This window comes from Osmerus eperlanus, chromosome 26 (assembly GCF_963692335.1).
Source record: "Osmerus eperlanus chromosome 26, fOsmEpe2.1, whole genome shotgun sequence".
Taxonomy (NCBI): Eukaryota; Metazoa; Chordata; class Actinopteri; order Osmeriformes; family Osmeridae; genus Osmerus; species Osmerus eperlanus.
In genome coordinates this window covers 3,693,675-3,720,663 of record NC_085043.1, presented here as the reverse complement: position 1 = coordinate 3,720,663, position 26,989 = coordinate 3,693,675, and the positions used below count along the sequence as shown (strand labels likewise).

At 41.5% G+C, this 26,989-nt stretch overlaps 1 protein-coding gene and 1 long non-coding RNA gene across 4 annotated transcripts in view; one reads left to right on the top strand and one right to left on the bottom strand.

Annotated features, from left to right (window-relative positions):
* Positions 1-24,778, bottom strand: part of palm1a (paralemmin 1a) — a 159,858-nt gene extending 135,080 nt beyond the window's left edge. For 2 of the 3 annotated variants that reach the window (XM_062452682.1, XM_062452684.1), the window contains exons 1-3: positions 24,570-24,774; positions 17,242-17,287; positions 14,666-14,746 (exon numbers count right to left, since the gene is read on the bottom strand). In XM_062452682.1, the coding sequence (XP_062308666.1) occupies positions 14,666-14,746; positions 17,242-17,287; positions 24,570-24,574 (132 nt within the window). In that variant the 5' untranslated portion in view covers positions 24,575-24,774. Of the gene's footprint in view, positions 1-14,665; positions 14,747-17,237; positions 17,288-24,569 lie in introns of all 3 variants that reach the window. The other variant, XM_062452683.1, reaches the window with a different exon arrangement.
* The window catches only part of LOC134012989 (uncharacterized), a 354,410-nt gene that overhangs the window by 128,735 nt on the left and 198,686 nt on the right, over positions 1-26,989 (top strand). The gene's annotated exons all lie outside the window — the stretch shown is intronic.

The following is a 26,989-nucleotide window of genomic DNA, read 5'->3' as shown; positions in this document are numbered from 1 at the left end:
ATGATAGAACAGGAAGGGGCCATCTCCAAACTGTTCCCACAAAGTTTGGAGCATGAAATTGTCAAAATGTTGGTGAATTATTGCACTTCAGGAAATTAACTTATGGGTAGGAAATATTTAATGGATTGGGCTCGGCGGGGTATTTTGTCATCCATCCATTCCTACTCCATGCTCTTGATTATGTAATTGACCTACAGGTACATCTTCTAGGCTATGTTTATTTGTTTTAATTTTCTAATGTGAGTCAGTGGCTTGGCAGTATTTTAACAGTAAGGTTTGGTTATTTGTGTTAAACTGTGATGATTCTTTTGGTGAAACATGAATTTAAAGTAAAAACCATTTGCAAGATAAATTGTTCTCAATTGGTCTTAATTTGTATTTATAGTCGAGTCCGTTTCTCTATGTTTACATTTTACAGACTTAAATTTGAATGTAGACAGTGTAAATTGAATAAAGGTAAATAATGGATGTCTAAATATTTTTTTTAAGTACAGAGATTGGTGTTTTGAGAATCCTAACCATTTAAATATTTTCTTAAAGGTCTGTATACTAGAACTGTTGAGTATGAAGTTATGATAATGTAAGACTATGAAATTGTTAAGCAGTAGTGTGGTATGTTACATTTCATAGTTTTTGATGGTTTTTCTATGTGTTTTTTAGATGCCATGTTCCAGCAAGAGATCCAGGGACCAAGGATCCACTGTTGAGGTTAGACTTCCTTGTGGGAAAAAATGCTAAACCAGTGTGTTTAAGTGATAAGATTAATTGAGAAAAATGAATGTGAATGAGCATTTTTAACAACGTCTTTGTTACGGACCCATGTTTAAAATGTCCTAATTCAGTCTGTATAGTTGTCTTTTCTCCCCTCTTTCTTTCTATTCGCTGCATGCAGGTATGGTCTAGTCAGCGTTTGTTGGCGGTTGGCTATCAGTCTCCCTATCTCGTGATTGGCAATCAGCCGCGCACTTCCAATCAGCGGTTTAGTTGTCAACGTAAAATTACCACACTGGTCAGCTGTTTCAGAGATTGCTTTGGAAAGTTGCTTGTTTAGAGAGTTGTCAAGTCAGAGAGACTTCTTGTTGAAATCATTGTAAATGTTGTTATTATTTTGTTAGAATGGTTTGCTTCATAGTGAACCCTTTTAATAGAGCAGTTAGTGGTGCAGCGTTTATTCGAGGGTGGCGTTCATTCAAGGGCAACGTTTAATTGGTAAGAGAGATTCAGTGAATTGTAGCTGCAGTGCAGCCATAGACAAACACAGAATAGACAAGGAAGTCAAACAAAATCCCAGTGTAAAATGTATGCCGCGCGTGTCTCTACTTTGTGTACAAATCTGACGCAGCATGCCGTAACATTCTTACAGCTTTCAAACAGAAACCTGTGCAGAAAGCACTCACCACCAGCAACAGATCTATAGCACGCAAACTTGGTGTTGATGAAAAGCACATTCAGGAATGGTTAAGTCAGCTACCTCGCCATATTCTATACAATATGTATAACTATCTATAGGCCTGAATGCAATTGTCGCAATTGCATTATAATAATGTATAATTTTTTTTCAAGCAATGTCTTAATTTAGAATTATATAATTGTATTCAGAATTATTACGTGACTTTATTTTGAAGGCCTTTTGGGACGCGCATGAGTGAGAGAGTCGACAACCTAACAGCAAGCGAAGCACAGACAATTTAAAGCTCTGATAAAAGTTTCAAGTGTATTATCATATACTCATAAACAGCATTTATAAGTAATGAAATTCTTTGTGCTCAATGTCCGTTCAACTTGCAGAATAAAAAAATTAAATACTAAAGAATGGAGAAAAAGGGTAGAAAAAATAAGAAAAATTGTAGTGCAAAAAGATATTTCAAGGACAGTTCAGCATCCTGATGGCATGTGTGAGAAAACTATCCCTGTATCTGCTGGTACAGGACCTTATACTCTTGTATCGCCTTCCAGAAGGCAGGAGGGAGAAAAGACTGTGGCAGGGATGACTAGGGTCAGAAATGATCCACTTGGCCTTTCTCCTGCACCGCTGGCTGTAAAGGTCCTGAATGGATGGTAATGCAGTCCTTGTAATACGCTGTGCAGATTTGACCACTCTTTGTAGTGTCTTCCTGTCCTGGGCAGTGCTGTTGCCAAACCATGTTGTAATGCCACCAGTCAGTATGCTCTCAATGGTGCACCGGTAAAAATTGGTCAGTATAGTGCAGTCCATGCCAAATTTCCACAGTCGCCGCTGAAAAAAGAGCCTCTGTTTCGCTGTCCTTGTAACCACACCAATATGGTGGTCCAGCTCAGATCCTCACTGATGTTGATACCAAAAAATCTGAAACTTTTGACTCTCCACAGCTGTGCCCGCGATGTGAATGGGTGCATGTTCTCCCTGCAGCCGCCTGTAGTCCACTATCAACTCCTTGGTTTTTGCTACATTAAGCAACAGGCTGTTATGCTGACACCAGGATGTCATTGTTGCCACCTCTGCTCTGTAGGCAGACTCATCACCATTCTTGATGCAGCCGATAATGGTGGTGTCATCAGCAAACATAATGATAGTGTTGGACCTTTTTGTGGCTGCACAACCATAGGTGAACAGAGAGTACAACAGTGGGCTTAACACACAACTCTGTGGGGCACCAGTGCTGAGTGTTAGACTGGTGGGGTGATGTTACCTAGCCGTACTGCCTGTGTCCTGTCCAGCTGCACATGGAAGGACTGATGTTCCGGTCCTGTAGTTTTATGATGAGCCTGGATGGTACTATGGTGTTGAAAACGGAGCTGAAGTCGATGAAGAGCATCCGCACGTATATGTTGTTCTGATCCAAGTGAAAGAGAGCAGTGTTCAAGGCCAAAGCTACAACATCATCTGTAGACCTGTTCGGCCTATATGCAAACTGGAGTGGGTCTAATGCAGGTGACAGGCAGCATGTAATGTGGTCTTTGACTAACGTCTCAAAGCATTTCATCACAACAGGGCAACAGGGCGGTAATCATTGAGACAGCTCACTGATGGTTTCTTAGAGACTGGGATGATGGTGGCCCCCTTGAACCTATTGGGGACGACAGACTGCGACAGGGAGAGGTTAAAGATGTCAGTGAACACCTCTGCCAGTTCAGGAGCACAGGCCTTGAGAACACAGCCAGGGATGTTGTCAGGTCCTGGAGCTTTATGCACATTCACTCTAAGTGATAAGTTTAAGGTTGTTATAGAGGTTGTTAGCAATCTAAGGAAACCTCTATTCCCTTGTGTAGGCTACAGCATGCAGCCAACAAAGTATGTTGTTTTGTGTCTGTATTTGACTTTGGTGAATGTTATTTACATGCTGCGCATGTCATTGCATGTTCATATTAAGCTAATGTGGTCTTTATTTTCTCATTACAGCGTGAGTTTAGTTTTAACGGTGGATTTGGAGAAAAAGCTTCAAATAAATCTGTAGCAAGAAAGACACTTGTGCCTGCCAGTGTTTCATGGGATAATAGTATGCTACACTTGTAAATTACTTGTGTAATAAATACTGTGTTTTAATTTAACCAATTAAATAACCGTTTTCTGATTTTTTGGGGGAGGCGTTTAATCGAAGGTGCCATTTATTACACAATGTTCATTTTTGGTGCAGCGTTTATTCAAGGTCAACGTTTAATCAAAGAAAAACTGTAGTTTTCTTCCCAGCATGGGAAGGCCAAAGGATGTTTACAATTGTAGTAGGCCATTGATATGTTTTAAAAGTTCAGGGATGTAATTTGTTGGATAAGAAGCCCCCATCCCCCACTCCAGAGACAATTGATGACAGAGAGGTGCTGACATTAAGTTAAACATAGTCATGCGTTAAAGAGTAGAGTAAAAAATAGAGACAAAATGTGTACATGGATGTTGAAACTCAGTGCTCTGAGTTTATGCATGTCAGTTTAGACAAACGTAGCCTTTTCAACCTCTAGGTTTAATTCTCTCTTTTATACATTTAAAGTTGGATTTGACATTTAACAGACATTTAATCATTTAGCAAGTTGTTTGACTCAAAAACCATAACGAAGTACATATGGTGTAAAAAATCTGCAGTCAAATTTGGCGAAATTGCTAGCTTGGATGTTATCTTTACATATAGATGGGTTGGTGGTTACAAACAATGAGGATGCGCACGCAGCTTCAAGGCAGAACAATGCCTACCATTTCACCTCTAGTTTATATGTTCCCACCCCCCCCCCCCTTCTGAATAAAGTTAGATAGATCTGATTTGTTGATATCTGTTGCTATGAAAACCATTTTAGCCAAGTTAACTAACATTGTTTTTAGCTAGCTGACATTACCATTCAATCACTAACAAAACACGAATAGAAATACTTTGCTAACAGTCCTCACGTGTAATCAAAAGCTTGTAGTGAGATCACATGCATGACCCCCCGAGACAAGCTTTCATGTTTGCATCGCTAGCATCTCGTCATATTACACAGCCGGAAGACAGCTAGATAATAAATATTGTAGCGTCAGCGCCCTTGGGTACCCAGCATGCAGTGCACACCAAAAACGCAAATAGCTGTGGAAAATAGTTTGGTTACAACAGCTGTGCAAGGGATTTCAGTTGTTGTGTTCGTTCACTTAAATGTGTGTAATGTTATTGTTTTTTACTTAAGATAATACTGTTGGTCACCCTGATTGTGCATGTTGTGTAGTTTAATGGGATCAGAGAGTCTGACCATGACAAAGTATTGTTAAGCTGCTGTACCATCACAAGGTACACTTGCTAACAGCTGGACATTAGCTATACCTTGGTCCAGTTCCCTACATGACTCTTGACAGTTGTTTGACTGAGACTCTAGAGAGAGCTCAATTCAGGTAGAGTTCTAATAGCCATGGTCTTCTAACCAGTTTCAGTTTTGAAAACAGTGTGACTGTGTATGGTATGTTTTTTGGGCTACTTCTAATACTCATACGGCTGCCGCATTTATGCCTTGGCATGACCTGCGCTGGGATAGAGGGAAACCGCATGGATGGGGAAAGTGTGTGGGCAGAGCAAGCAGTAGTAGTACATAACCTACATACGTCCTTTACTAAAGTGTATTCTGACTTTCATAAAGTTATTGTTGTAATCAAACCTTTAAAGAATGGATCTCTGCATGATGGGCCTGACCAGAGGACAGGTGGCCTGACAGAACACGCTTCAAAGTTGACACTTTCAAAAGGGTGGCATTTTAACCCTGTCAGTCCAAAATGTCTAAAAGTTGATACGCATGCCTTATTGCCAATGGGGAACAAAGAAGTCTCAAGAAATGTAATAATGTCAGCAGCATGGATATTTCTCTACAGTGACAATTTGTGAAGAATTTCAAAAAATGACTTCAAATCAGCCATTGATCCAATTGTCTTGAAATGTTGTGTACATGTATGAAATACATGTCTGTGTCATGTCAATTTTGTAATGGTTTGCAATGCTGAGGAGGAACCCGCCATTGCTGCCTGCAGCTATATTTATTATTACACTTCTTCTGCCATTGGAGTCTATGGCAGCCCCTAGAACCGTATGGTAAAAAGTTGTGAATTTTGGCATACTCATTAAGCACAGTCCCCTCTTTATATTCACCAAGTTTCATGTCTCTCATTGGAGCACTCTAGCGCCACCAACTGGTCAAAGTTGGACTTGTGTTTACACACGTAACTTTTGAACCGTATGACCGATTTTCAAAAATGAGGTACCGTTGGATTCCCTGGATCGAGACGAGTTCAACACACCCTATGACGTCAATTTCCGGTTATATAGATTTTCCGCCATTTCCGGTTTTAGCAAAAACCTTTGAAAGCCTACTCCTCCTACAATTTTTCTTCAATCTTCCCCAGAATTGGAACACATCATCGTCAGAGCAACCCTCACAGAAGTTATCCAAAGATTTTTGATTTTCTAAACCGTTTGTCCGGTACAGCCAATCAAAATCGGCAGCAAAGACACCAAACAGGAAGTTGGGTCATATCTCAGCCAATCCTTGAGAAATCAACACCAAACTTGGTATGATGACTCGGAACCCTCATTGAGGATGTCCAAACAATTTGGTGTCATGTGATCACTGGGCGTGGCCGCAGGATGCAAAAATGTGTTTTGGCACATCCAAGATGACATCATTGTGCTAATCATGATCTGGATAATTCGGTTCTTCCAACACCCTGTGTGTTGGAAGAAGTTGGAAGGAGTGTTTGATAGTGTCTCAGGTCCGGTGCTAGAGATTATAAACACATCCCTTAGAACTGGCGTCTTCCCAGATGCCTTCAAAACAGCTGTTGTAAAGAACAACAAATGGATGAATGATAACTTTCTTAAATTAAATGAAGACAAAACCGAAGTCCTACTATGTGGCCCCAAATCCAAAAGAGAGATGCTTACTAAGAATCTAGGAGGCTTAACCCCCTGTCTTAAACCAGAGGTGACGAGTCTCGGTGTAATCCTGGACTCAGATTTGAATTTCAACTCTCACATTAATAAAGTGACCAAAACAGCTATCTTTCACCTGAGGAATATAGCAAAGGTACGACCATTCATAAACCAAAATGATGCAGAGAAGTTAATTCATGCTTTTATATCCAGCCGGCTGGACTACTGTAACGCACTTTTCTCTGGTCTTCCCAAGAAAACCACTGAAAGACTACAGATCATTCAAAATTCTGCAGCTAGATTATTAACCAAAACTAAAAGGAGAGAACACATTAGTCCTGTCCTAGCTACTTTACACTGGCTCCCCGTTACCTTCAGAATTGACTTTAAGGTCCTTTTCCTCACATACAAAGCTCTACACGGACAAGGACCTAGCTACATTGCTAACTCCCTTATAAACTACACACCAGCTAGAACACTGCGATCATCAAATGCAGGCCTATTAGAGGTCACCAGAAGCAGTCATAAGAAGATTGGTGATTCGGCCTTTGTCAATTACGCCCCAAAACTATGGAACAAATTACCCATAAATATTAGGGAAGCAAATACGCTAGACATTTTTAAAAGACAGCTTAAAACCTACCTTTTTACCGAAGCATTTAAGTAATTTAATCTCAGAAGGGTTTTACTACTTTTATTTATTGTTATATTATTGTTTTCATAATTTGCTATTTTAATTATTACTTTTATCACTTGTATGATCGTTTTTATTGATTTTATGTAAAGCTACAATTCTTGTATGAAATGTGCTATATAAATAAAGTCTTACTTACCCTTGTTGTTTATGATTAGTATAGCTGGATTGAGTTATGCGTTGGTCTAAAAGGGGGTATGTATCGATAGTAGAAACCTTGATTAGCAACGCTGCTATTGGCTGCTCACACCAAGGACAAAAAGAGCCCTGTGTTTTCCACAACAGAGCAAGAGCTTGCTCGGAGGTTACTCGGCAGGGAACACCTCAAAGTCTGCAAAATCCAGGAGAGGGCTGTCAAAAAGTAGCAGACAAATTAAATGTAGTGACCACGTTAGATGTTTTATCGCTTATTACAGTAGGCTCGGCCTATTTGTCTTTGTATTTCTTTATTTTCACAATTACTTTGTTGATCATTTAATGTCATATAATTTAATGTGGTTCCAACAAATTAATGATGTAAATGACACCCTCACGAGAAAACCGATAGGCTATCTCTCAAAAAGTTTAGTAGCCTGTCTCGCTGTGCTATCTGTTTATCACGCAATATGCGATTAATATAAAATTCTGCTCATTATTTTTGCACCTTCCGCGACAGTTTTTTGGCAGGTTTTTGTCGTAAAAACGGACAAGACATGTCTGTGACAGACTTCCTGTATCACCTCTGCTTATAAAGTCGCAATCAAATCTTGTTTACATAAAGTAAGCCTGCTCCCGAGCAGGTTTAAGCGAAAGGAATTGTTGCTATGACAGCAAGTCCAGAATGAGCTATGAGCTTCGAAGAACTGAACAGTCCAAGATAATGACAAATCGTCAACAATCAAATCCAGCTAACTGTGTTAGCGACGTACGGAGAACGGGCCCCAGGTTAATGATGACGTGATTATCTTTTGACTCCGTGGTCGAGGGCAATTTTGTGGGAAAATCTGCCTGATAACAATCAGCCAATCAGCGCTGGAGATTCTTCTGTGGTTCTTTCCCGTCCTCATCACAGTGCTTTGTGGTACCTCAGTGTGCTTCCATGTGATCTGTCCAATGCCGCATAGATAAGCTCCACATGAAGGCCTGTTACCTATCGCTAAGCCCCGCCCCTCGAACGCAAACGGGCCAATGGCAGTTTAGTAACAGCTGCACTCGGACATCTTCAGTTTACAACTCCATAGAGTAGCATTAGGAAAAGGGATTCTTCTCTTGTTTTATCGGGTTTGTTGTAATTTAAGTGTAAAACAATGGTCAAACGATGTGCATGGGGTAGATGCAACACTGATACGAGGTATCATGAGAGGCTGGGCAATGGGGTATATTTTATCCAATTTCCCAAACCAAAACAAGAGGGCCAAACTTCTCCGGTGGATAAAGCTGTGTGGCAGACCACACAGTCAACTCAACGTAACGAAGATAAACAAGGATGTCATCACATTATTGGCATTGACAGTACCGGCTTACTTTCACCACTGATGTTATGCTAGGCTTAGGCAAGTTATCTCTGGTTAAAACTAGCTAACGTTAACGTTATAACTACGTATAACGTTTATTCACTAGCTAGAAGGTTAGGACACTGCCCTGTCAGGGACAGGGTAATGCTAGTAAATAAACTAATAAACGTAGGTTTACATCTCAGTGCCTATCCAGATTAGTTCAATTAACTGAAGGTAAATTAAAGTAGCTAATCTAACCCTGCGGTGCATCAACAATACTGGTATTGCCAAGCATTGGATATCCACGATTCAGGATATCGTGAATGACCGTGAGATGATCTACTTTTAAATTATGTACGTATCCCTCCATTCATTGCATAATGAAGTCCCTTTTGACGGCTAAAACTCTAGTCAGCTGCGATAGCTTGTCCGAGTTAGCAACAGTAACTAAGGGAGGCGGGGCTTAGCGATAGGTCAAATAATTTCTATTATAATACGGGTAGATGAAATCAAGCATTCTGATTGGTTGAGAGGGAGTTCTAAGGTGTGCATTATTGAGCAATAAAGTACTGTGCGCCTTTTTACATTTACCTTAAAAGGGAAGCGTACCATATTAGTGCACACTCAAAAAGTAACTGTACACCTGTTTACAATTAAGCTGAGGAGCGTTCCATATTGGTGCGTTATCAAAATAACACGACCGTTATTAGTTGTCATTTCAAGCTTGACAGTAATCACATCAACAACATGTTTCATGTTAACTTCGATCTTTTGGGGGGGATGACTTTTGATCAATGGTAAGCCGAAGAGGATGATTCAGGTGGGCGTCATGCTCTCATAGACAAAAAATAAATTTTAGGTCTTTGAAATGTTGCGCAACGAAAGAAACACTTCAAAGTTACTGGGCACCAAATCTCAATGAAAGACAGCGTTGGAGTAATATCCTTGCTGGAGAAGGCACTTCCAACACCGAGCCACCGGCTAAGAGAGCAAGAGTGGTCGGAAGCAAAGTCATCAGAGACGAAGGGGACATGAGAAACGTGTTCCACGGATGCACAATTAATGGAGATATCCAAATCAATATAACCAAATCTTAACAACAGCCTTATTCTATCGAGTAACTCGTAACTATAATATAGCCTATACCCAGTGACTACATTTGAATGATTTAGAATGTTTAGGCCTAATTATTATTATTTATTAATCCTCTTCGTCCCTAATGGGACATAAGGCTTCGAACTTCTGCCTCCATCTGGACCTGTCTTGTGCCGCATGCTGTGCCTCGCCCCAGGTTAGGTTCATCTCCTTCAGCTCCGCTGTCACCGTTCGCCGCCAGGTGTTCTTGGGCCGGCCTTGCTTCCTTTTTCCAGGTGGAGTCGATCGTAGGGCGATCTTGGGGATGCGGTCCTGGTCCATCCTGAGAACGTGTCCGAGCCATTTGAGTCGGCGGCGTTTGATCTCTAGCACCACACTGTTGCGCTTAGTCTTCTTGTATAGATGTGCATTGGTTATTTTCTCAGGCCAGAAGATTCGACAGTTTCCTGAGGCATCCATTATGGAAGGCTTCGACTTTTTTCATGTCGTAAGATGCTACTCGCCAGCACTCCGAGCCGTACAACAACACAGATTTTACGTTACTGTTGTAGAGTCGGACCTTTGTTCTTAAGCTGTATTGCTTAGACTTCCAGATGGAGTGTAGCCTAGCAAAAGCACCCTGTGCCTTTCCGAGTCTTGCTCTAATATCTTTTTGTGCAGAGTTGTCTTTGCTGACGAGGCTTCCCAAGTATGTAAATTCCTCAGCATAGTCAAGAGCGTGCCCGTTCACTGTGATTGGTGCATCTGGGGTGGCATTGATGCACATCACTTGGGTTTTGGGTGCATTTATGTTCAGCCCTACCTGTTGGGCAAATTTGTTCAATCTGTCAGTTTTCTCTTGCAGGTGAATGTGCTTTGGTGCAAGGACAGCAAGATCATCAGCAAAATCCACTGGATACCCCTGGGTCTGTCAATTGTATTCCGCATGACCCAGTCTATGGCAATCAGGAAGAGAATGGGGGAAATAGTACACCCTTGCCGCACACCAGACTCCACAGTGAACCATGTGGATGGCTCACCACTAACAATGACGCTGCATTCAAAGTGACGGTAGAACAGCCCTATGAGAGTGACCAGTTTTGGGGGGACTCCATAGGCCCTAACAATCTTCCATAGGGTGTCACGATGTAGGCTGTCAAAGGCTTTGCGAAAGTCGATGAAGTTGATGTGCAGGGGGGTGTTCCATTCTACGCACTGCTCAATAATGTTCCTCAGAGCAAAGATCTGGTCTATGCAGCCCCTTTCTCTCCTGAACCCTGCCTGTTCTTGCCGTAGTGTCCGGTCAATAGCGGCGTCAATTCTGTCCAGTAGAATCCTGCAGAAGGCCTTAGATGGTACTGACAGCAGGGTGATGCCCCTCCAGTTGTCACAGTTTTGGAGGTTTCCTTTCTTGGGGAGTTTGACAATCAGGCCCTTGTCCCAGTCTTGGGGTATTACTTCCCTCTCCCAGATGTCTTTAAAGAGATCAGTAAGCACCTTGACCGAGGTGTTAAGGTCAGCTTTCAGCATCTCTGCATGGACAGTCTATGCCGGCGGCTTTCCCATTCTTCAAGGCTTTGATGGCGAGTTTGACCTCTTCCTTACTTGGGGGGCTGGTATTGATGTCAAGGACAGTTTCTGCTGGTGGAGGGTTGGCAGGGTCGTCTGGCTCTGGGAAGTTGAGTACCTCACGGAAATGCTCAACCCATCTCGCGATCTGGTCACTCTCAGTGGTGAGGATGTTGCCTTGCTTGTCTTTGACAGGGGCCGGCTGGCTGGTGTACTTGCCTGTGAGTTGCTTTGTGATCTTATAAATTGTACTCAACTCGCCCTGCGCAGCTGCACGTTCAGCTTTCTCTGCCAAGTCCTCAACAAAGGCCCTCTTGTCACTCCTCGCACTCTTCTTTACCTCTCTATCCTTTTCCTTGTAGGCTTTCTGGACCTGCTCATGGAGCCTGGGCGATTTGGTGCTAAGCATCTTAGCACCAAAGCAAGCAAATCTAAGCAAATTAGCATTGAGAATGACTGAGATGGTGCGAGATCTAGCTAGGCTAACAAACGTCAAGTTCACAATGCAGTTTGTCCGTTGCATAACAACAGCCACACGTACGGGACTATTTTCTCTCGGCTACTGAAATGGATACACAACGTTTGTTGGCTATAACTATTTTGTGCTGAAAGACAGCTTACTATTTATTTACTATTTATAATTTCGCTGGTAACCGTATTATAAAAGCAATAAGGTACTCGAGGCAGTACATTATCGTCAATAAAGTATGTGTTCCAGGGTGTTGTTAGGCCCGACGCGCAATATAAATAGCCTACAGCAGGGGTGTCAAACTCAAATACCCAGTGGGCCGAAATGTAAAACCTGAACAAAGTCATGGGCCAACATTGAACAAATTAACCTTTTAATATGGACCCAAACAAGTTTTGCTTTAACATTGAATATGGAACAAGCATCGCTTATTACCATACAATATATAATTTAATAGTGGAGACATGCAAAATCGAATTTCAAATGAAAAAAGACATCAATGGCATTCATTTATTAAATAAATAAAATTTAAATAAAAATGGTATGCCTCTTTTCTATTTGCAGCCTTCTGATTTAACCCTTGTGTTATCTTCGGGTCATTCTGACCCATCAGTCATTGTGACCCACCGTCGTATTGCGACAGATTTACCGCATACAAAGACAAAGTGAAGCATTTTCTTTTAACAGCTAGGCTGTCTCAGACCCCCCACATTGCAAAGGTTAAAAGAAAATTATTTTAATTTGTTTTTGTATTGGGTAAAATTGGGTAAACACAACGATGGTTCGTTATGAACCTTTGGGTCATGTGACCCGAAGGCAGCACGAGGGTTAAATACCAAAATAAACTTTTTCCACTGGCTAATAATTTTACAAATAAAATGATAATAAATCAATCAACCATTCAAGCCCATGCCTTGTAGCAAGAAAAAGTGCATAAAGAAAACGTTAATTATTGCACACTGGTCTAATCTGATGTGCCCAAGCCAGATACCTGGCATCTCTTCTTGGATGCTAGTTCATCAATGTCTGGGCCCAAGCTCTGAGCTGAAGAAATCCTCAGTATCGAGCGAAGATGTTCATCAGTCAGACGTCTCCTGTGAGTTGTTTTCGTCATCTTCATCGAGGAGAAAAGTTGCTCGCATAGATAAGTGCTGCCGAACATGGAGAGCATCTGAGCAGCTTGGGTGCAGAGCTGAGGCATTGTGTCAGGGATGAACCGTGGAAACTGTGCGGCGCCCACAGCATCATACTTTGACTTTAGCGTGTCGTTGCACTGGAGTTCAATCAGCTCCATTTGGATGTTGGTTGGTGCATTTTCCAAATCAACTGCAAAGGGATTACTAAGCAGTTCAAACTTGCATTTCTGGGCATCGAAGTCGGCAAATCGCCGGCTAAACTCAGCGGCGAGAACACTGAGTTTTTCAGCAAACTGTGCGCATGGGAACACGGCGGTAGAGATCTGCGCTTTTATGGATTGGCAGCAGGGAAAATGGCAAGGGTTTCCTTGCAGCATCTGATTCTCCCACAGGCACAGTTAAGTTTTGAAGGCCCTCACTGCAGCGTACATGTCTGTGATGATGCGCTGTATAATACCGGCGGGCCAGCTCTAGTAGTAATTTGGTATTGTCTCGCGGGCCAAATATAATTACCTGTCAAACTACCTGTCAAACTCTGGCCCGCGGGCCAGAGTTTGACACCCATGGCCTACAGTATCCTCCGACCAGTGGTGGTGCTAATACCTCGGATATAGCGTTACATAAAAAGAGGGGCCTGAGGAGAGAGTTCCGGCTTCAGGGGCCTGAGGAGAGAGGGGCCTGAGGAGGGGTTCCGGCCCCGACAGCGGCACCTTGCTCAAAATAAAAAACGTCAGAGATAACAGAAAGCGCAAAGGCCAGAATGAAAAAAAAAGAAAGCTCTAGAAACTGACGCATCCAAATGTTCTAAGCTGATTACCTTTTCCGTCAAAACGACAAAGGAAGACGACGAGACGGACGGTAAGCTAACGTTAAGGTAGTTAGGAGCAGTGCAAGATGCTAGCGGCCGTGCAAAACAACGTTGTCTGCAAACCACCGTTCATGTATCAAACTTTTTCTTGTAGCTCTTCAGCAGCAGCAGTCTCTAGTCCTGTTTGCTGCTAACAGTCAAGAGCCAGGCCCGGTAACGTTACCCATCTCCAGTCATGACCCAACACACCAGAATGGGCAGGTAGGATTGTCATTGAGTAAATATAAGAATTAGAAGAACTAATAGTAATGAAGAGCATGGTGTGTACACACCTGCTCAATGAAAAATGCCCTGAGATAATTAATGATACCTGATGATTCAGCAATACATTAGTGAAACTGACTTGACTTGAAAGCTTTGTAAAAAGGGGAGATTTGTGGTGAGAAATACATTTTTACAATTGTTTACAATGAATTACAAGGCTGCAGAGAACAGTGCACTTTTGCAAACTTGTATTCTGAGGTGTTAATTACATTCATTTAATATAGTCAGTTGTGAACTAAAGTGGAACAGTCTAAAGCATGAAACTCCAGGACTGAAAATGAGTCCCACTCCGGCCCTGCTGGTGTCCAATGTATTTACAGCTGGACCAACTGGAACCAATTCAACATTATTCCAAATAAAAACAAGCCTCAAATCAAAGTTTATTTGTCACATACTCCATTATTCAATTACAATATGCAGTGAAATACTTTTTGCTCACTCATGTGCATGTGTACGTACAATTGATATATTTATAAATATATATTTTACTTAAATTAGATGTATGTATTATTCACAAATGATGTACAAATGTGGGGTTGTATATTCAACAGTTATAATCAACATATGATTATGTACTGTGAATGAGACTGTGATCATTCCAAATATTAGTAACCATTACACTCCTTTAACTGCCCACGTTACCTTCTTCTATTATGTTGTCCCTATGCACATGTACTCAGGGAACTACTGCATGTTTTGTATTCTGAACATATTATACAATATGTTTATTGACGAATATACAGAACACATAATCTGTCCTTACCTTGAGATACTGCAGCTTTCTTTTATCATCCTCCAGTAATCTCATTTTGTTCTCAATTTCTGTCAGTCTCTTTTTTTTCTCCTATTGGAGGAGAATGAAAAGTTAGTATCAAGCCCAGTGCATTTATGATTGCCAACACGCTGCCTGTGATGGACCTGGTCACAAAGATCTTTGTTAGGGTCGGTATTAATAAATAATTTGCATTATCACATCATCCTGACTATTCCATTACAGTGTCTGCATAATTCCTCCACAGTATTCCCCAAGCTGGAGTCACAAAGAGGTGTGTCGAGCAGTAGCGGTTCTAGGCACGGGCGAACCGGACAGCAGCCCGGGGCGGCATGAAGAGAGGGGCGGCATTTTCCATAATTTGTGTTTTGCGCCCTCTGCTGGCATAAAAAAGGTTGTGGGTTTGTGTGCCATTGGTTTGGGGGGCGGCAGGGATAAACTTCGTCCTGGGGGAGGAACCTTAGCCTGGTCCTAACCAGACTCTCGTACATTGCATTTGTACAGAGAGTCTGGCCTCGCTCCATTGACAAGCGTTGACTTCCTTGTAGGCGGGTACTCTGTTGAAGTTTAAAACTATTGGATCTGCCCAGAGCCACTCTGATCTGCCATAACCAATCGCTAGCTGCCGTAGCTGGAAAATCAAACTGTTCCCCGAACCCCGTGGGGAGGAGGGCCATACCATCATGGCCACCAACAAAACTCAGCAAAACTTGTTCTTGCTCCAGCTTTAGCTGTTGGATATTCGGCAGCGTTGCCACAACGGGCCAAATGGCTTTGCTCGCATCTTTCTCCGCCGCCATTACGGAACTACAACACAAACTAGCGCACGACATCAACGTCATCGTTCTCAGCCACTCCCTCTGTTCGCTGATTCGCAGGTAGAAAATCAACCTGAAAAATCTGACTTACGTACCTCATGGCCAGACCTACGTACCTCATGGCCAGACCTATGTACAGAAGCAAAAAATAAAATTGAGCGGAAGTACGTAGGAGGGCAGAGCCAGGCTAGAGGAACCTTGCCCGGGGCGCCAAATGTGTTAGGACCGCCACTGGTGTCTAGACTGTAACTTTAGGCTTGTGTCCTTAAAATGTTAATACCTTGCATATACTTCATAATATACCTACACAACATTGATAAATTATTGTTGGTAGATTATAATAAATTGGATACCAAGGTTGACTGATTTATCGTAACATGAAAGGAAGTTACAGTAAAACATCTAATAAATCAAACAGAAAGATAGAAGGATAGCACACAATAACACACCTAAATTTATATTATCCTGATAGTGTCTCTGAGCAGTGTAGTCCTTGAGAAATGTTTTTTTACATCTTTAAAAGACAGTTTTTGGTCAATTCCTTTGTCCTGGCAAGCAGAGACTAACGAAGGTTTGGCCAATAAAATATATAAAAGTTTAGTTTCACAAAAAAAAAAATACTTGCATGTATTATGTATTTATTGTAAGGACATTAACTTTACATTCTTTGACACGATATGTGGAAAATTGTATCATGCTAACTGAATTGTCCACTAATTTTACACATTTTTAAGGGGCCTCAGGATCTCTGGCTCTGTGCTGGTCACCTTACAGCAGCCTCCTCACAAAAAGGACTACAATTGGTACAGTTGCTCAACTCTGTTCCATTACATCTTGACAGAATCTTGACATCTAGAATGTCCCACAAGCAAAGAAACGCAGAGCTATGCAGACAGATTTAACAGTGTTCATGTTCTGGCTTCGGTGGGTTTGCTTGTTTTATGTGTGGTTTCATCAGATTATATAAACTATTCTGAGCCTGCTGAACCTATGCCTGTCCCACAGATAGTCGGCAGGGAAGCACAGTGGATTATTTCAGTCTGAAGACCCGTGGGGCTGGTGGAGTAAACGCTCTTTGGATAATCTGTGCACAATCAGCCATAGGATTGTCGGGGAAAGGACACGCCATAATTGGTTATGACCTACTGTTTATATAGTTTAGGCCTATGTCAATTAACCAATGTCTTTGAAAAATAAGTGGTAAAACATCATTTCTTAACTTGTTTATTTCAATTAATACGTACTTTGGAGCCTAAGTAAACACGTAAATTCATGTTGGGTCACATTGTTAGAAAAAGTCTACTCTTATGTTTCTGAAAATGGACATGATAAAAGTGCTGCAAACGCAAAGACACATCATGGTACTCTTTTAGGATTCTGTTTACGCCCATTATAAATTATTTGCAACCGATCAGGCTAGTTCAGCGGTTCAGTACTTGGTTACTGAGCTGGGAATCCAATAAGCCACAGTAATGGAACAGAACACTCACTGAAATCAGCAAGACTTAATCACCATTGATGGAATACCCCCCTGGTCTTTGGTGAATCAGCAAACTTGACTAAATTGCATACATTGAGTAAGGTCCTATAAGCCTAAATAGAAAGTATAGCAACCAATAAATACCTACCAACCAAACAATAACCATGACATTGAATAGGCCTGGAGAAAATGGGAAGAAGGAGCAGATGACCGGTAATGAATGTGTACTGTAAGGGGGGATTTGGTAGCATAAGGATTTCATCACTTACTGTTATAGCATGGACTCGATCTTGATGTGACAGATCCTCAGAAATCCTGCCAGAAAGAAATGAGAAGATAAAATAGAGATGGGTGGACAAAAATGCTTTACAAAGACAAGAAATTAAGACCAAAATAAGTATTACTCGACTGCAGGGTCCTGTTCCATAAAGCCCTCTCAAAAAAAAGGGAATAAAGTCCCAAACCTGACTTGAATGAACCTAACAAATTAGTCGGCCATAAATCAGTTCCATAAAGGCCAATTCAAATAATCAGACTAATTCAAGCCATGTTCTAGTAGTCAAGACAATTGTGTGTGCACGCTATTCTCAAGTGTCCTGAGAGGTAGAACATGGATCAAAGCAATTCACCATTGCAAAAAGCAAAGGTTAGGTGACCTCTTTCTGAAAGTATGTTCTCTTCAAGCCACACACTATAACAGCTCCCTCATCTACCACCTCATCAAAAGAAAATGACACAGCGTGATTGACATGAACGTATAGGTTCTGGTCCTTTATTATAGATATTTTCTTCACTGATATAAAATAAATACATACACCCACTAAATACATTTCAGTTTAGACCAGTGGTTCTCAACTGTTCTAACCTCAGAATCCATATTTGTCCTTGGTCAATAAGTCAAAACCCAAAAATAATTTAATTTCCGAACCATTATTATTTATTTCAATTGAATGTGGACGGCACGGTGTGAGCCTTCACACCTTTCAAAAGCGCACAATCGGAAGTTCAGTAATTTATATAAATAAAAGTTTGACTTTTTGACAGAGCCAAAGCACACATCTGCAACCCCTCTCCACACCAGCTCGCGACCCACTTTTGGGTCGTAACCCACCAGCTGAGAAACACAGGTTCCGCATATTAACCAATACATTAGCCAAAACATTTTTAAACAGAGTTTTGTATTGGGAACAGAGGATAGAGGCATATGTATTTTTTTTACATTTGTACATATTTATTTATTTTGTAAAAAACGACCCGTGATTTTCTTTGATGTGCTTAAACTTGGAAATCGAGAAGTAAACTAGAGAGGGTACAATTTCTGGGGAAATTGTAGGGTGTGCTTGCTTGCGTCGGTTGTACAGGGATTTTAATGCCATTTTTACAACTGATATTCCTGTATATTTTATATAAAAATGCATAGGGCCTACTTATTATGTATAAATATTACATAGATTTAAAAGCATCTTTTTTTTGCTGCTCATTTACAACTCAAAATACGAGTGAAGTGTAGAATGAAATATGATGTCTTCTCATTTCCCCTGCAAGAGGCAGCCTCATAGCTGAATCAAAACGAATACATTTGGCAGACCGGTGTAAAAATTTACCTAATCTCTATGACTTAAACGTCCTTTTAAGTTAAGTTTTCCCTTCTCGTGATATTTTCAGGCATTTAGCCTACTCATATTGCATTCATTCATTAATAAAGAACCCCCTTTGAAGATTATTCTACGACGTTACCGGCAGAAGATAGAATCCCGATTCAAACAGTACCATCTGCTAACTGAAAATATGCCCCCAAAAACGTAAATAAGCTTGACATTTATTTAGTGGAAAATCGCTCATTCATAAAAAGCTCACTGGTAGCGATCATTGTCAGTAACAACGCAAAATTCGATATAGCCCTGTGTGGAGAAGCTTCCCCGGTAAATTCTACTACTATAGTACAGTACTAGACTACTGCTGTGTTCGTCTTGGTAGCGATTGCGTTGGTTGAATTCGATTAAACGTTCTGTTGTACGGTTTAGGCTGAAATTAATTATTTTCATGAACAGATTGACAAAGTTTAGGCTGTGGCAATGAAGTTCAGGTTAGTAGTCAGATAGTTTCACCTATTGAAAGACTTGATTTAAGTAAGGGGAGTGCCGAACATGTTCTGTCGCCGTTTGACTTCCTAAACAGCTGTGTAAGTTAGATGTTTTTGTCGTGTGTCTCGCGTAGGCTACAGCGTTGCAATGAGCAACACTGGTTTGAAACCACAGGTAATGATAATTTCACCAACAAATCGTTTACTTGTAATGTAATGTCATAGTAAATCCTACAAAGAAAATTTATTTGTGAGGAATGTTTATTTTAACGATTGAAAACAGATGCATCATAGACCACTGTGGTATGTGTTGCCCGGGCAACAGAGGCTAATGTCATGCTAATGCTTCAGTGAAATAGTAGACTACCGTTTCCGAAAGTAGATGTGGGCCTACTTCCTTAATAATATCACCTAATATTGTACATTACATTTCATAATTGTGTTTCACATCACAAAGTAAAATGAGTAAATAGTTATCACCCTGGCCTCTTTGCTTGTGGCGTTTCTGCAGCTGCCTTGCAGTAAAGCTATAGTTAGCCTAGCTATCCCCCAAGTTAACAGATGCGAAACGAATGTTCTGCTACAGGTAGTCACGCGTGTTTTCGTGACGTTAGTGACGTAGTGACGTTAGTAACGTCAGTGACTGTGGCTAGCAAATTAGCCACCGTTAGCTTCACTTTTCGCCACAAAAACTTAACTTAAGCCCAAACCATGCAACGGAACGTAAATTCCAATAGAAGCAACGCAATCGCTACCAAGACGAACCTTTTGACACCGCCGTTGTGTATGTAGGCCAAATATTGACTGAGTTTTAGGGGGGCGAAAATAAACAATAATAAATATATATGTGAGAGAACAAAGGTTGTGCTCTCGCCGAAGGCTTGAGCACACCCAATTTCCACTCAAAATGCTGACAAAAGTTTGATTAACGATTTCCAACGCAGCCTCCATTGGTATTCTTAACCTGGAATGCTAATATATAGTGTAGGCACGAAGAAAATAAAAGGAAAATGCAATAAATAGGAATAGGAATAAATACATTGATTAGAAAATATATATAAAGTTCTAATGTGCTAGCTATAACTTCTATTGGAGCCGTCATCGCAATTAATCACTCGTGCAGTGCATGTCCGCGAATACGTTTAATAGTATTTTTCAAGTACAGCCGAACCCTCGTTCTGTTTTGATCAATAGTAATCGCGTTGATAGAAAGATCGAGTGTGTCTTCTTGTCTGATCAAGACGCAACTGTGATGTGCGCAAACAATAGCTTGCTTCTAAGCAAGTGGGTGCCAATTATCAACCTGCGGAATCCTGACTTCATCAGTTGGCGGTAATTGTGGTACTCTACCAGGGGGTCAACAAAAAGTGGAGGGTGAAATGTTCACAAGCTGGATGTGACCTCTGCAACTGACTGCCTCCCCTTAGCTTAGTTTGTATAATAGAAAATATTTTTTTTTGAGGACCGAAGACCCATTTTGACCCAGGAAAACCCCTGTTTCCAGGACATTCATTTTTAGCCAGTTAGCCAGCAGATGTCACCTCTGACCTTAGTGGAGATAGTGGACATTCTGGAGACATGTTTAGTCTAACAAGGGAAACGGACGTGAAGTTGGTCACCGAAGCTGAAGATAGGTTGGGAATCAGGGGACAAATTTATCAAACTCTGTAAATTCATTTGTAAAAGTATGCATACGGAGAAAACAGGAAAACTCTGTACGCAACATTTCTGAACACTGCGTAGGTGACCAATATCACACATTTGTCATCATGGATTCCACTTAACTTTTGATTGTGCGCACGTGAACGAGCTTGTTGTCCACACCCCGTCAACTCCCATATTTTACCTGACATGGTTGTTGAAACGCCCATATTTTGTCAGGTTTCTCAATAAACTTCTCAATTAACCTGTTGGAACAATGAATGATTCTTTTCAAGAAATGGCTACGGCAACAAAAAAAACCGTGATAAAGAAACTTTACTGATTGTGAAATGGAGATCTTAATTTGCGAAATAGGAGGAGTATCTTGTTTGGTATGGAACGCCGAGTTAGTCAGAATTAAATAAATAAATAGATATATTGCCATTTTTTTTAAATTTCATGGTTTTTCATTGCCATATCAGAGCCTCCACTCCATTAACAACTCTCACCTGGCCAACAACCTGAACCAGTTCTGCTGTTGCTTTGACAGACAATTGGACTGTGCTGACCAGGGCCGGCGATTGCTATAGGCAAACTAGGCGACTGCTTTGGGGCGCCAAATGGGTTGGGGGCGCCTCGTTTCGCCCTTAGACCTACTTCCCATTAATCATAGTTAGAATAACAAGCACATTAAAACATGTTTATTAATCATGATCATCCTAGGGCGCCCCTTCAGCCACACGTTTACTTGTCAACCTGATTTTTAGATTGAATTGAAGTTTATTGTCGATAATTTCGTATTTGGGGGGTGTGTTACGTTAGTTGCGTGAGGGCTCCTGCACACTGCTGCCACGGCAGGCTGAGCGTGTCAGCTAGGTTACGTGACATTCGCAAAAATGAAGCAGTCTAATAAACCATCTGGAGCACAGGGACGAAAAGGAAGAAGAGGAAAAGAAAGCCAAGTATAGAGGTAAGTCTTCTCATCTCAGCCATTAAGGTGTTAAACGAAATAAATGTAGTATTATGAATCACTCAATTTTGGACGTTTCATTGCTGTCACTTAGGCTAGCTATAGCTAGCTAGCGACTGTTACTTTGCTAATTTGCTACGTAGGCTGTTACTAGCAAACGTAACTTCACTGACAACCTACATGGATGTAAATGTCAAAAGACCAGTATCTGGATATTAACGTATGGTAGTTATGAAATTACTTAAGACCTACCTGAGGTCAACGATGAGTCAGGAACGCCTCAACGGGCTTGCGCTGATGACCATCAACCAAGAGGTCTCAAGTAAAATATCATTTGATGATGCCATCAACGAATTTGCCAGTAGGAAGTCCAGACGAGTCAAATGTTAATGCTGTGTCAATTTTGAAGGTGAATAGAAATGCCAGAAACAACTGTTAATCTTCTATTATTTGAGATGGGGATATAACTACTAAGAACTTCAATCTTTTAATTTTGTAGTGGTACATGTATCCATAAAAGCACTTTTGTTTGTAGAGGGTACAGTTAGGGTATAGAGGACAGGTGCTTAATCTTAAGCACCCGTAAGGACACTCTTGAGTGTTTTGCACAGTTTATGGTTTTGCACAGTTTATGGAGTTTGGAGTTAATTTAATCCTAACTTTGAGTGTAATTAATTATTTAACCCTCGTGCTGCCTTCGGGTCACATGACCCAAAGGTTCATAACGAACCATCATTGTGTTTACCCAATTTTACCCAATACAAAACCAAATAAAAATACTTTTCTTTTAACCTTCGCAATGTGGGGGGTCTGAGACAGCCCGACGGTTAAAAGAAAATGCTTCACTTTGTTTTTGTATGCGGTAAAGTTGTCGCAATACGACGGTGGGTCACAATGACTGATGGGTCAGAACGACCCGAGGAGAACACAAGGGTTAAAAATAATAAAAAAGAAAATGTTCTGAAACTATTCTGGTGTTGGTTGTCCATGCACCATTTATTGTTGAACTGCAATGTAGAATAGTAGAATAAGTGGGTGAAAAAACTGCTATGCAAAGTAAAGCAGTTAAGTTAATGTCTGTGATGTTAAGTGTTGTGTGTGTGTGTGTGTGTGTGTGCGCAAAACTCAATCTTGCCTAGGGCAACCAAAGGGTTAGAGCCGGCCCTGGTCCTGACCCACACCTGCCCACCCCAGAGGCCCCATCCACCCCTACCAAAGACAACTCTTTCCATTCAGAAGGGAGAAGTTCACAGACTGTTCAAGAGGCAGAACCCCCGCAAAGCAGCCAGGCCAGACTGTTTCTCCAGCCACCCTTAAGCACTGTGCAGACCAGCTGTCTCCGGTGTTCACCAACAACTTCAACACCTCTCTGGAGACTTGGCAGCCGTTTTCCTGCGGCAGCTGAAGAAGTTCAACCTGCCAAAGACAATGATGGTGCACTTCTACACAGCCATCATTGAGTCCATCCTCATCTCCTCCCTCACCATCTGGTACACGGCTGCCACTGCCAAGGGCAGACAGCAGGGTACCATCCATGCTGCCAAGAAGGTGATCGGCTGCAATCTACCATCTCTCGAGGACCTGCACACCTCTAGGTCCCTGAGGCAAGCAAGAAATATTGTGGCCGACCCCTCCCACCCTGGACACACACTGTTTCAGCCACTCCCCTCCAGCAGGAGGCTGCGGTCCATCAGGACCAAAACCTCACGCCATTAGAACAGTTTCTTTCCATCCTCAGCTGGCCTCATCAACAAGGCTGAGTACTCCCTAACACATTTATAAAGTCCATCTGTCACTGATTGTACATTGCACAAAAATCTTGTTTTATATTTTACATTGTACAGTAGTGTTTAGAATGATTGACTGTTGTACGTTTTTCTACTTTTTATATTTATGATTCTTCTATGTTTATCTACGCCCATCTCGACTATAATGTTACGTATAGTGTTAATGTTAAGAATACCTTTGACGTGTTAAGTAAAAATGTGTCCCAAGTTAACTGCAGCAACTCAAATACTCAAAAGCAACTATTTGTCATTCTTGAAGATATGGTTCGAACAATCTAAAATTAAGTTCTGCATCCTTGACAATGAAATGCTTATTCTTTCATAAGGATTGCTGTCTCAAACTACACAAAAACAGAATAATTACTGAATCACTCAAATGACTTTACAGTCCTCCTAAATTTTAAGTCCTAAAAACTACATTTCATGTGACCAGTAGGCTGCATTTTTGTCCAGGCCTGCAATTTCCCTACAACTTTAATCTCTACAATAAATGATCACTCACTGCCTGCTGCTGACAGTATTCTATACAAAACTGTGCACACTCAATAACTAAAGAGACTGTAATCACAATCCAGCCTACTAGCAAATATTAAAGTTTTTTTTTTTAAACAGACAATGTCCCTGGTCCCTGTCTATGTTTATCTTTAAAGCAAACACTCCTCGACAATGCAGCATACAGCTCTTCAGGAACGTTATTTCTACGCCCTTCCTGTTTCGAATGTGCAGGACATGCCCACTGCAGTATTATGACATTTAGGAGTCCCCTATGCGGAAACATGCGCAGCATGCATCAGCCAGTTCCCATTAATACAGATCAGCCCACGCAAACACACAGAATGGAAAAAAACTGAGACAACCAGTAACACTTCAACGGGGCTAAACAGTTGTTTTCACATTATATTTGACTTCTGTGGTGCCGATGGACCCATGCAGATTTTTGCAATAGGAAAGGGGACAAACTAAAATGTATATTTACTCGCAGACTTTGAGAGTGGGCACACAACCAATGGTGTCTGCCTTCTGGCAAAAGCATACAATGTCTTTACAATTGCAGCAACAATAACAAATGAATAGGAAATGCACACTTCATATTTAAGAAATCGGTAGACCACTTACGGCATGATTCCTACCGTCCGGAAACTCCTATTTCAATTTGTATTATTATGAGTCCCAACAATCGTCCACAATATCCTCCCTTCAATCTTAGCTGCGTTCATCAGATTTGTCTATGGGATTGAAGTTTGCATGTGATCCAAAAGTGAAACGCAGGTTTGGAAAAGCGTGTTGAGCTGGGACATAATCGATAACCATCACGTGGTAGATGACGTCCGCTGATTGTTTTAAACACCCATGAGCAAATTCATTAACGCTGATAACTGCTAAACTAGAGCTACCTAACTCTTTGAATATTGCGTTACTGAATGCGGTTGTTATATGGCCTGGTTGAACGAGCACATTTTTTATTCTGAACATTTGTTAGCCTATCACTAATATATTTTGTCATGCTAACAGGTTAGAGATCATGGCGCCGATCGAGCATTCACTGGAGCAGAGGGCGACTGCTTGAATATAATCTGAAGTGGTTGATTCAATACTTTGGCTCTTTAGCGAGTTGATTCGGGAAACCAACGATCAACAATAACCTGGTAATTTTGCTCGTCATATTGAACAATGTTCTTTAAACAGCTCTTTAAGATACCCTATCAGTTCTTTAGCTAACTTGGTTAATTAAATTAACCAAACGTTCCTCCAGATCATGCATACAACAACATACATGAGACATAGGACTAAGAACTACGCAGTTTTGCAGTGCGTGTGCAACAGGACAATATGCTGGACAAGCCAGTGCAGTGCCGACCAGTAGACTACACAATTCTAGTGATGAGCCATTTGCTTCAAAACCGGTTTGGAGCGTCTAACGTGCAGTCTGTATGCGGGGAATAGCAGAGATGTGGTTTTAGTAGCCGAGGTGGGGGCGGATTAGAGTCGATGATGGCCCGTAGTTCACAGTGCGCCTCCTTAGCGTTTGCACTGGGAAATGTAGCCTCACAGGACAGTTGCAAAAAAAGGGTGTGTTCACACTTGGCAGGTTTGGTTATATGAAAACGAACTTGATGATGATTGCTCTCCAGATAACAAAAAGTATTCGCGCCAGCGCTTACATTACAACATCTGTACCGGATGCGGGGTCCGTTCTTCGTACGTCGTTTATTACATCCGAGATCAAATGACACATCCAATACGACATCATCTTGCTAATCTAATTGGTTCTTCGAACACCCCTGTTGTTTATTATTAGTAGCCTATAGCTGGATTGATTTGTCTGAGATAATTGCGCGTTCTTGTGTTGGTGAAAGCGGTGAACTTCTTTTTTGGCGTGCTTTGCCTTCGGCAAGGGCACAACCTTTGTTTTCTATTATTAGTGTGTTTGCTGCAAGCAAAAACACTATTGTTATTGTTGGAATATGCCTCAGCATTCCAAGTATTGTTCTTTGAATCTTTATTCAACTGCTTCATATTCTTATTCTACCCAGCTAACACATGACGTTGCGGCAACGTTGCCAGTAAGTGCTCAGTTGGTAACCCGCGACATTACCTTCTGGCAACGTCGTGGCAACGTCGTAGCAACGTTATAAAGGGAATGTTGCCAGTTGGTCCCATGGACAACGTTGCCACGACGTCGTACCTTGGTCGGCTGGTTACGTTATTTTTAGACCCGTGGACAACGTTGCCGCGACGTCGTACCTTGGTCGGCTGGTTACGTTATTTTTTGGTCCCCTGGACAACGTTGCCGCGACGTTGTACTTTGGTCGGCTGGTTACGTTATTTTTAGACCCGTGGGCAACGTTGCCGCGACGTCGTACCTTGGTCGGCTGGTTACGTTATTTTTTGGTCCCCTGGACAACGTTGCCGCGACGTTGTACCTTGGTCGGCTGGTTACGTTATTTTTTGGTCCCCTGGACAACGTTGCCGCGACGTTGTACCTTGGTCGGCTGGTTACGTTATTTTTAGACCCGTGGGCAACGTTGCCGCGACGTTGTACCATGGTCGGCTGGTTACGTTATTTTTTGGTCCCATGGACAACGTTGCCGCGACGTTGTACATTGGTCGGCTAATTACCTTAAATTTAGACCCGTGGACGATGTTGCCGCGACGTCGTACCTTGGTCGGCTGGATACATTAATTTTGGTACCATGGGTTAAGTTGCGGCTAAGTCGCTCTTTGGTCGCAGGACAACGGATCTCGAGTGCATATAGTGGTTTATCCAGAGATGGAGAGATCACACTGGACTGCTCTCAGTTCTGACACTTTTGCAATGTACCCATAGTCTACATGAATTTCAATCACACACAATATTAAATGTTGCACCCAGCACGTATAAATGTAGACAATGCATGTAATTCATGTGCAGCTCAGCCCCAGCATGTCATTGGTCATCAATTTTCTCATATGCAGAAACATAGCTTTAATAAATAAGACTGAATCTGGAATATAATTTAGTCTTTCATTCTTTACTATAAACATGTACAAAAGCA